At 46.7% G+C, this 11854-nt stretch overlaps 1 protein-coding gene across 1 annotated transcript; it reads left to right on the top strand.

The window, feature by feature from the left end:
- Positions 1-5713: 5713 nt before the first annotated feature.
- H6S33_007116 (uncharacterized protein) lies at positions 5714-7754 on the top strand (the record flags this gene model as incomplete). The annotated part of the gene is made up of 4 exons (XM_044838462.1): positions 5714-7075; positions 7139-7180; positions 7244-7354; positions 7410-7754. The coding sequence occupies 4 exons, from the start codon at positions 5714-5716 to the stop codon at positions 7752-7754; spliced, it is 1860 nt and encodes a 619-aa protein (XP_044689280.1).
- Positions 7755-11854: the final 4100 nt, after the last annotated feature.

Below are 11854 nucleotides of genomic sequence, written 5' to 3' on the forward strand. Positions count from 1 at the left end.
TTTTATCTGCAATATATGTAAACAGGCACTTTGTAGGGAACGTTGTTTTGAGGAATACCATAATAGAACTTGAGCAACGAGGTTGAAAGATCAACCAAATAGGTACCAAATACAGCTAAGACCGCTGCCAAGTTGCCGAGCATGCAGAGCACCAGATTCTGAGCAGGTCTCGGCCTACCAGGCGATAGCAATTCATAGGTATTTGGCTAATACACCCATTTGGCGAACAGGGATCAAGGCTAATAAGGATTAGAGCATCTTAGACAAACTCGCCGTTCGACTGGTTGCTGACTGGTTGCCACATACAATTCGCCAAATGGGTGTATTCGCCAAATGCCCTTGAAACGCTGTAATATTATGCCTGCTAGGCATCAGCATCTGCCAGGTCACGATGGATGTGCATTTTCAAGCGATGAGTATTCTCAGGATACTGATTTTTCGTGAATCGCACAGACTCTTTTCGGGCGAGTGGAGGATGGAAGAAACGATGATTGGATTAATGGGTCGTCGCATTTTATATCCTCCAGCCCTCTAACCCGACACATATGCTTGAGTGCTTCCAATCACTTAGCCATTGGCCTCAATCTCTCTGTCGCGCAGTAGGGCGTCAGGCCGGTTCCGAATGACCATAAGTCGCTAGCCCGAAACCACTCCGCAGGCAGGCGTCGTTGGTAGCGAGGTTCGTATGACTGCATTAGGCAACGGGACGAGGGCACAGATAACGGTGTTGGTGATAGGGCAACCTTCTTTCAGCCTCACCGTGGGATATTCCGCCAGCCAATGAGATTCATGATTTATCACTCGGTCACTACTCGTAAATTCATGACGTTTCCGAACACGACTGCTATTGCATACCATATAAAAAGCGCTAAATCCACCTTTTTGTATGTCATGCAATATTGGTCGTGTTCGGAAACGCTATGAACTTACGAGTACAGCGAGGCCGGCCAGCCGGGTGCTTAGTTGCGGGACTCGAAGCTGGATTTGGAGTCGGAGGTTAGTTAGCGGCCATGTTCTGGACTCGAAAATTTAGATTGTTGCTTACATACTGGATTCTGTGTTCGGAGGTTGGCCAGTTGCTATATTCTGGATTCGGAGGTTAGTTAGCTATCAGAACCTAGACTCGTGGATGAGGATTCACTTCTCAATAAGCTGCTCGCTGCTAAACTTGGAGGTTGACGAGCTCCTATGCTGTATCTCGATCTCGGAGGTTAACTCGCTGCTTGCTTATGAGGATTAGGCTGTATGGAGGGCTCAAAGGTTGACTAGCTGCTGGCTTATGCTGAGTTTCGTTCTCGGGGGTTACTCGCTGCTTGCTTAGGATATATCTATCCCGCTCTTCCGAAGACACGTAAGTAGCTGTTATGACCAATGCTACTCTCGAGCTTTACTAGTATACCAGTCACTGATCTCTCCGGATGGTATAGTTACCGCGTGCCATTCCAGGACACATACCAGTTGTGAGTTGTGACTGGTATATTCTACCCAGGGACGTCCTTGGCTGGTACTCTATGTACCATCCAACGACGTCCCTGGATAAGGGTTATCCTTGGTTGGGGCGTAACAACTCTCTGGCGTTTGGGTGGTCGAGAGCGAGGAACCCTAACCCTGGATAGAAACCGGCTTACCCACCAAAAATTGGGAGCGGGCTGCGAACATGACACTGGCATACCAGGAATTAACTTAGTATGATATGAGGGGATCAATTATACTACGGGAGGTAACCAATTACATTACAGGAGAAGTTTTGGAGTTGGGAAGCAAGAGGGGGTAATTTCTGTACTGGACTGAGAGCAACAAATCTCGCTGGAAGCCGTAACTGAGAGAAGAGTACGAGCTGGCCAGGTAGGTACTGGAGCTGGCCAAGTACTGGAGCTGGCCATGGTAAACTCCGAGGGCTGGCTGTAGACAACTACGGGATCGAGTTGGCCATGGTCAACCGTAGGAGCTAGCCGTGGGCAACTACTGGAGATGGCCAGCTACCACATAACTAGAGTACTCGTGATGGCTAACTACTATCCCTTGGACGTACGAGACACTTGGAGAATCTCTCTCATGCATTAGCGTGGCCTATCTGGGAAACGATTTACTGTAATAAAGCAGCAACTTGCGAAGTTTTTGGCATCTCTGAACTGTACTCCAAAGACCAATAAATGCAGCAAACTACTTACCCGGACGTTTTCTCAGCCAAATTCTAGATCACATGACTGCCAATTCGCGCTAATCCATGAGAGAGATTCTCCAAATGTCTCGTACGTCCAAGGGATACATGGGTAACTGGAAGTACCTACTACTCGTAAATTCATGACGTTTCCGGACACGACTGCTATTGCATACCATATAAAAAAGCGCCAAATCCACCTTTTTGTATGTCATGCAATATTGGTTGTGTTCGGAAACGCTATGAATAGACGAGTACATGAAGGTGGGAGAGATTTTCAGGTGGAAGTAAAACCTCGCGGTGGCGAGGTGGGCTACTACTTGTGATAGGTACTGGAATGTGATATAGGAGTCCGAGTTGTGTCGGAAGTGAAATGAACATTTCTTTTTGTACATACATATGTCCTCTAAATTGAGCTTCGAAAGCCACTCCGACGTCGGAGAACCTCCAACATGCCGAGGGAAAAAAGACTGGCAGAAGGTCGGAACAATAAACGATCCTGGTTTACCTACCTACACACATATCTCATCCTCGAGGTTGTAGAGTGTGTAGATCCTCCATTTAGAGCAGTCCTTACAGCGGCTTGTCTTCATGCGTCTGAGACGCTTTGCTTTGGTTGAAGTTAGGTGGTTGCGGGGGGTCGCTTTGCATCCCTGCAGGCTGAGCCTCAGCAAAATTTCTGTCAGGCGATTGCTCACGCGGATAGGCGCGGGAATAGCTTCCCGGCATAGATAACGTAACCACCCTGCAGGGACCATTGTGGTTGGGAATCGGATCGACGGTGTTGTTACCCGGGTCGTGAGGTGCGGGCACGGACCCTGATAGCCTGCATGGATAAGCGCGCTAGTGCAGGCTGATTTAAGCATCTTAAAACCTACACCACTCCCTGTACCCCACATCAAGCGAGCGGCTGGCCGCTCGGGCGCCACTCCTCGCCCGCGTGTCAACCGCACCTCTGATACATATTAACCAAATTATGGGTCTTGGTGACACAGATTATCGATCAGCAACGCCGTTTTGCATGGAGGAACTCTAGGAATAATTAGATAAATACATAGCATCATTATATCGTTTAAATTTAGTATGGGTGATAAGTATAAATATAAGATAATACTTCCACTTATCGTCTTCTCTCTGCGTGCACCGCAGACCATGGACCATGTATGATGTAAATGATGCGCCTTCTGGGCTCCGCTGCGCCGGGACACCTTATATTTGTTACCTAAAAGCTTTCCCTTCCCCTTTTGGTATCGAGAACGTAGCTCATTCAGCTCATAGATCGTGTTGGACGAAAATTAACAACACAACCGTATGTATCTCGCCCACCGATATTTTGGTCAGCCCAATGACAACGCAACTCTGTAGTCCAGTCTAACCCGGCCTGGTTTGTTGATCCCGGGTTCCTGTATGATTGCTTATCAGCGCACACATACCCGCCGAAAATACTGAATGTTGTGGCGCAGGCTAGGCGGTTGTGTAACTACGTGGGGAACTCAGGTCAGGGCAGGTCACCAAAAGCAACCGTTAGGTACAGCAATTCACAGGCATTTGGGAAATACACCCACTTGGCGAACAGGGATTAAGGCCAATAAGGACCAGAACATCTTAGACAAACTCGCCGCTTGACTGGTTGCTGACTGGTTGCCACATACAAATTCGCCAAATGGGTGTATTCAGACGTTACGTCAACCGGTTAGTAATCGAGGGGGAGCGCATGTTTGCATGCCGGCAAATGCGCGCGCGGGCGGGCGGGAAATACGAGGTGTGTTTCGTGGCATGCAACTAACAAAATGCAAGTGTGCCCTACTCGCAGCTCCTTATAGGACCAAATTTCTTTGTGTTGTTGCTGCAATGCATAGGTGAGCCTGTATCCCCACGGGCCTCTTGAGCGCGTGGGACATTGGCGAAATCTCTCTCATGCATTAGCGTGATATGTCCAGAAAGTGATTGACTGAATAAAGCGGCGACCTGCGAGGTTTTTGACATGCAGGCGTACTACAAGTACTCGTAGTTTCCTGGCGTTTTTGGACTGGGCCACTATTGCACACACCCAAAATCAGGGTCTTGGCGTATTTTTGTATGGTATGCAATATCAGTCGCGTTCAAAAACGTTAGGAAGTTACGAGTACAGTACTATCTGGAAAACGCATTGAACAGCCTACCATGACGTTTCCTCAGCTAAATTTCGAGGTCACATGACAATATTTATGCATGAGAGAGGTTTCTCAAATGTCTCACGCGCCCAAGGGATAGGTCCAGGTAGCGAAGGTCGGGGTAAGTGACTTAACCGAACCTTGAATATCCGTGGTCGATATTCCGACAATAGAGGCTTTCAGTTGATCCCTGTTTTCCATTTTCAAAGTGAAAAGGAAACTCCTGCAGCCAAGAGCCTGTCCAAAGTGCATTGAACTATCGACAAACAGAGCATCCTGCAGGTGCAGACTGAGAGATACTCGAGGACGGAATATTTAGCATTAAGTATTCATCAGAAAGTGACATGTCAGCTGCAGAAGCAGACGCAACTTTCGCTGCATGAGGTTTCCTTTCACTTTGAAAATAAAAATTCGGGTCAACTGAAAGCCTCTAATCCAGGACTTGATAATTGAAGTTGCGGCTGTATCGCCCTGCGGGTAGCAGGTTTGATTGCCGATGGGCGGAGCTGCATTTTGAATATTTCCGTCTTGATCTGTGGTTAAGAGAGTTCCATCAAATAAATACGGAGATCGCCGCTACGTGTGGTTGCACACATGCGCCAACACACAGGATAGATCATCCACCGAGCTAGTTGTATAATTATTATGCGCGTTGAGTCTCAGTCAAACTGCGCAGACCGTATGTAGAGTGGAGGCCGCATGATAGAAGCACCCAGCCAGTCAATCGACTCCTCCCTCCAATCAGTTCGTTTTTGGTGATAGAGTAGAGTTGATCTGTCGATACTCTGTAACCCCGCAGTGGAGTCAGAAAAGGTTACTTAATTACTGTCGTTCACTCGGTATTGGCTGTTGTCCATACTTGGGATAAGAAAACATCAAATTAAGGTTAGCTGTTTCACTTCACTGCAATCCATCAACACCCAGTGTCCGTCGTCGTGACCCCAGCAATCATACAGCGCAGATCCTGTGGGAGAATAAGCTAGGCGAAGGGTTTGTATTAGCTCCAATCGCCATAAAGAGCCCCAGGGTTCATCCAATCGGACTTGGCAAATCCCGGCTAAGCAGATATCTAGTACAGGACCAACGAGATACGGGATAATATTCTTATCGAATTAGGAGGCGGTCCAAAAGAAAACGTAATTGCCGGCCCTCCGGTGTTCTCGGTCTAGTGTTGAATGCTCCTGGCACACTTCTCCCAGGTCAAAAGATGGGAGCGTGAGTTGCCTTGCATGACCATCTCTATGATTTATATTACTGCTCCCCCTTTTCTTCTTCGCCGATTTATTTCTCTCAAGTAGCCGCCTCTCTGAACCCATCGAAATCCTTACACACGTACTTGCTTTCCCACCTGGATCCTAAATTTCTTCCCGAATCCATCCCCCCCCTCGATTTTATCAACATGAACACTACGAGTCTGGGCGGGTTTGAGCGGGGAGACACCGTCTGCAGGCCCTCAGGGTGGAGGGACGTGGCACAATTCTTTTTGCTGAATTATGGACTACACGCGGTTACAGTGCTCACGGAACCTGGGAGCAAACCCCTCGCCTCTATCCTTACATCATTCACAGCTATTTTAATGCCATCTGCGGGGATCCTGCGTGCCTTTGACGAGATTTGTCTCTTTGCGATATGGGGAGCGACAGACCTCGACGTTGCACTACGGGCGGGCGCCCTTTGCATGTTGGTGCCAACATTTCCGCCTGATCTCGAGAAATCCCCCTCAACGACTGAGGACACCCCGACCCCCGTTGATCCACAAAAGTCCCCGTCGAAGATTGAGACGGACCAGATTTCTCCTGACCTACCTTCTAGCAGTCCTACATGTACAGTCGATCGTAGCAAAACGTTCAAGAGCGCATCGCTCGTGCCAGTTTTTACTTCCCTGACGGAGGTACATGGCGAATATCCAACAGATCTGAAGGAACTCGCCGTCGGGATCAAAGATCTGGAGAACGGAGCCCGCGGGGCTCCTTCACATCGTGATTACTCTTTGGTTGTAGTACCGCGCACGTTCACAGTTTGTGGGAATATAGACCAGCCCAGCGATAAGCAAGTCTCCAAAGCGAACAACTATTATGGCGTTATTAAGGACTGGTTCAAGAAGCAATTCTCCCAATCGAAGAAGTCCGAAAATACTCCATCCGGTCAGGGTTCGGCATCACTTGAAAAACCGGGGGCGGGAGACTCTGTTGCCCAGGAAGTGCAACATGCGCCAAAACCGGTGGGTGTTGCTGATGCCAGTTTAGCCAGTAATTTTGACTTCGTCAAGACCATCGCCGCCATTATTCAAATAATATATGGTTCCTTTGAACTGTACCAGGTTTCGAGACCACAACTAAGCCGATACGGGTATACCTCTTACCAACTGACTGTCATCCCATATGTCCTCATGTCGTTGGCGAACCTTATCGCTGGGCTCACAGGTCCCCGGTACCCCTCGAGATATTTGGTTCATTACCACGGGCTTCACGCTCCTGGTAAGCAGGAGGACCCCAAGGGTGAACAACAAACACCAAGCGGTGGGAGCCAGGAGGTCTATCCTCAGGGGTGGTGGAACGAAAATGAAAGGTTGCTAGTAGAGCAACAGACAAGTGGTGCGGTGGGACGGGTCTACGGACACTTTCCAGAACCACAATGGATTGATCAAGTAGTGGTGGGTGGGGGGTTCTGGAGGTGGTATTTTGACACGCCCAAGCGGGTTTTTGGCGAGCTCAAGCAGGTTCATGACTCGACCAAGCAGGATCATGACTCGACCAAGCAGGTTCATGGCTCGACCACGCAGGATCATGACTTGATCAAGCAGGATCATGACTCGACCAAGCAGGTTCATGACTCGACCAAGCAGGATCATGACTCGATCAAGCAGGTTCATGACTCGACCGAGCAAGTTCATGACTCGACCAAGCAGGATCATGACTCGATCAAGCAGGTTCATGACTCGACCAAGCAGGATCATGACTCGACCAAGCAGGTTCATGGCTCGACCAAGCAGGATTATCTCTCGCCCCAGCAAGCTAGAATTTTACATGAAATGAAAAGGGTAGGCTATCTCAGGTGTGAAATATTTAATGCGGAAGACGCTAATTCTACCACAGGCACTTCTTCTCATGACTAGTATATTATTACTACTATGGCTCTTTATAGCCTTTTCAATAGCACCCTACGTAATTATCTATATTCTCACCAAATTTGATCCAGGTCATAGTACCGTCAGTCAGCGGTCATGGATCATGTGCTTCTTTATCCTTACGCAACAGGGTTCACCGCTATTGGCCCTCATTAGTGGGAGTAAGAAGTTTCGGTACTTTGCCGGAAGTAAACCAATTTTGGCCTTCTTAATCACCGCCCTCATCACTGCCCTCTTAGCGATTCCAACTGTAGGTGGATTTGTTGTAGTGGCTAAGATGATGTTGGAAGATGACACCTGCCGGAGGTTGTAATTGATGTGTTTTGACAGTTTCTGCTTTGCCCTCAGTTTCTTTTGTAATGTTTGTTTGATTTGTCCTTCCGTTTATGTCCTTGTATTTATTAATAAACACAATGTCTATCTTGGTACAGGGGTGTGACACCGGAGGTGCCCAGAGCTAGCGGGATAACCGTAGCAATTTTTAACTCAGGTTTTACCATTAAGGCGGGAATGGCGCATGGTGGAATTTGGAATACCTAATTCTAAATCATGTCATAGAATCTCCAATTGCTGTGTGGAGGAAATAGGTAGGGCAGTCCGATATCGCTCTAGACGGCGGGCGGGGTATTAATGTTTTATCATTTCCCTTTCGGTTAGCCTCCCTCTTCACATGTGCATGTTTTAAGACAAGAGAAATCGTAGTTTGTAGGTCAGTAGTTCCAGGTGATTCGTTGACCGTATCCTTTCCTCATGATGGGAGTTACGTTACTAAGCCATGGAGCCGGATGGAGGTTTCTCGACAGATCTTCAATCGAAAGGACGCCCCACTCCATATAATATTTACTTGCATACCTTACATCGTCTCCGTTCTCTCATCAAATATAATAGAATTGGTAAAGACTGAGAAAAGGACCGAGAGAGAGCCATGGAAGGGGTGTCGACAAAGTTGTTGGTGATGTGGGGGGGGGGTGTTTAACAGGAAACATAGATTTCGGAACCCTGTCCCCTACCTCATCCTAAAGCCACGTTTCAGCCACATCAGAGGAATCTTCGGCAGTGTATATCTATATGTAGCCTGGGTGTATTAATGATTGATTAAATGTCTTGGCGCTGCTCTGTCTGGTAATGAACCCTAACCCTGGGAGGATAGTGCTACTGTCTCGGGAGATGAGCCCGGGCTTGATCATCCAAAAAATAAAAGGTGACTGGAACCGGCGAGACGTAAGGCAACCAATTGAACAGTTTAGACTCAATAGATGCGCCAGGCTCTTCTTTCGCGCCTTTGCAGCATGTAGTTCGTATTTTGGGAAATGGCCTATGCTGAAACTGGAACGCGTAGTTCATCGTAAAGAGTATACTTCCACAACCGTTCCTTATGTCGGTGTGCGTACTACAATCTGGTAAAGGTTGACATCATGTACGGACAGTCAGCTAGTAGAATAGGCGGACAAACATGTGGAAAAGACCGTTAGATCGACCTCTTCGCTCTCCCGACCTTTTGACAGGCAACTCTGATTTAGCAGAAAATGCTTTCTGGAGAGAGACTCTATCACTACATGGTCCTAAACTATTCTAGCGAAGTTAACCCGACACGGCTGAAGTCATGAATCAAAAGGACATTGGTATCAAACGATAACCTTTAACCAGGAACAATTGCAATTAGTGAGGGTATTAATTCCTGAGACTCTCAATATCGGAGAAAGGGGGTAGCTTGTAGAAGGATAAAGCTACCTTTGTCGGTTTGGCTTCTACCTACTTGGTCTGAGTCGGTGAATTAATGAATTAAACAAAAAAAAGAAAAGTTCTGAGTTGGTGGATTAGGGTTGGCTTGGCGGGAAGGCAGGGTTAGGGTTTCAGCCCTTTTTTTTATTGAGAACGAACGAAATCTCCATTGAACCCCCCCCGCAGAGTCCACACAGTATCGCTCTCCGATATATATCTTCAGTCAAAAGAAGCCGTCTTTAGCGCCTAAATTAACACAGAAAAACTAGGTGCTACTCCGAGCTTTTTAGTCCATATGGGAAGATTGATAATGGAAGAATCTCCTAATATAGACCGTCCTTTCGTATATAGGAGATCTCTACCGTCAATTTCTCTTTTTGGTCAGGCCATTAAGGAACTACATCTTTTCAATTACGGAATACGTCCGCGCTCTCCATTCCGACGTGAGTAATACATGAAATTAAAAGGGGGAAAAATGGTCCGAAGGAAGAAAAGAGTATTGAGGCATACACATATATACCTTAGATAATTAAGATGGAGCGTTCACTAATCTTTCGAAATATAGACTAATTACGCCCCAGAATTCAAGAACAATATATAATAGATGTGAGTGAGTGTTCAATCTGAGCCCCCAGGTCAGACGCTGTGTGTATGATATTAGAAGACTTTTCCTTACAATTAGCAGTAGTAAAACATTCCTAGAAAAGGTTTCAGGTGCAGCTACTCACCCTCGATCTATAGAACGACGAGTTCTCCGTCACAGCGTAACCTCGGCGTGGCTGGCCACTGGCAAGCACTTCTTGACCCTGAAGAGGCCCATCCTACTATCTACCTCCCCATCTGAGCACCTTTAGACCTGATAAAAATGCGCTACCCGCAAGAAGCAGCAGCAGGAGGACAACAGAATGATCCCACAGCCTTAGTGTCCAGGGTTAGGGCTCTTCATCCCAATGTAAAGCGCAAGAAATATTGCCGAGGTCCTAAAGGCATCCTCTTCACATGCTATTTATATCTAACGCAGCCTATCCGGTGCCTCTAAAACAGACCGGAACGCAACGCGCACGTGCAATACCGCGCATTCATGGGATATCACTCGGTTGTGAAACCTAACCCTATGGTTGTCATTTTTTGTTTAACTCTTGATTCTTTGTCTCTAATACATAAACGTGGCGAGTATAGTTCTTTATTATAGTTGGATGCTCACCAGCTCCCGGTCTGCGGTTTTTCTGGACGGTTGCCTGGTGTGCATGGTGGTGGGAGCTGTTCTGACGCGGTGAGGATGTGATTCCGATATTGAAGTTGAGGTTGGTGCTCCCTTGCATGGCACTTCCGCGAGTCAAAGAAAAGAAAAATAATATTATATTGATAGGAGATCAGTACATACATAGGCTTATTTCTCGATATATATCTGTCTTTGCTGCGTTGTTCCTATACGTTACAGAAGTAGGATATAAGGGTAACCTGGTATGAATTAACAGTGTTATAGGGGGCAGAAGTTACATGCATATATGTAATAAAGGCCTGAGGTGGGATAGCCCGAACGCTCGGAAATTGTTATAGAAACATGCATATCGAGTGCCACCGAGGTTAGTCGTTCCTATTGGTTGTGAGCGACCTTACTACTCCTCGGCGATAGTTACTAACTGTTCGAACTAATATACAGCCACTCTGCAAAAGTGTTCGTGATTCTGATTTCGAAGTGAGACATTTTTCCATAGGTAACCGTAGCGGAGCATCAAAAAAACTCCAACAGAAGACCTTCCCAGTGATCAATGGCGCCCGGAATCAATGAAGAATAAGATCAATGACCTATCTTCTTTTATATATAGTCACCAACAATATTATATATTTTTCCTTATTTTGAATCTCAACATTAATAACATCAAGAATACGGGTGCGCCACACTGCGCACTGACATTAAAACTAAATCACGAACACTTTTGCTGAGTAGCTGTATGTATGCTATCAACTACAAAGAACACCATTATATGCAGGTATTTGATTGCGCATACTTTTAAATACCAAAACCTTCTTCTCTTCACTGCAGCGAAGACCTGTGACAGCCCAACTATACCCAAACAAATACAGATACGGTCGGAAAACGAAGGTTGATTAGTACTCCGGCTACTTGCATGCCTAAGTATATGACAACATTCGGAATCTTCTTAGACCCATTTTTAATGCTGAAATCCAAGGCCGTCTTGGCGTAAGGAGGTAGTGAGCAGCACTGCGGGGGAGTGGGGTCATGACCATTACAGCGGAGCAATGTCAAAGGTTGATCGACAATTCAGGATGTACGCAGGCTGTCATTACATTGATGGCGATATTGGATATCGAACTCACTGGTAGATATATATACGGAGTCATCCGAACTTTCTTTTTTATGTTCGCTGCTGTCTCAAAGCCTCTGTCGAACCTGATCCCTGTCAATAATCCCTGTCATTACTCTAATCAACACCTGTCATTAACCAGAACACTCTCGCGTTAGGAGTGACCCGATAGGTTCTAGCTCTTTATATTTTTTATTCACAAATTCTACATTCTGGGCACCCTCCGATTTACCCCGCACCATAGTCCTCCGGATCCCAGTACTTACAGTTCAAAACAAACTTTAATTTTCCCCTTGCAATTGCGAAACCTCACAAGTACAGCACGAAGAAACACTGCAGCATAGAATCACTTTTGCCGGCC

The sequence above is a fragment of the Morchella sextelata genome (assembly GCF_020137385.1).
Source record: "Morchella sextelata strain SCLS chromosome Unknown scls_22, whole genome shotgun sequence".
Lineage (NCBI taxonomy): Eukaryota > Fungi > Ascomycota > Pezizomycetes > Pezizales > Morchellaceae > Morchella > Morchella sextelata.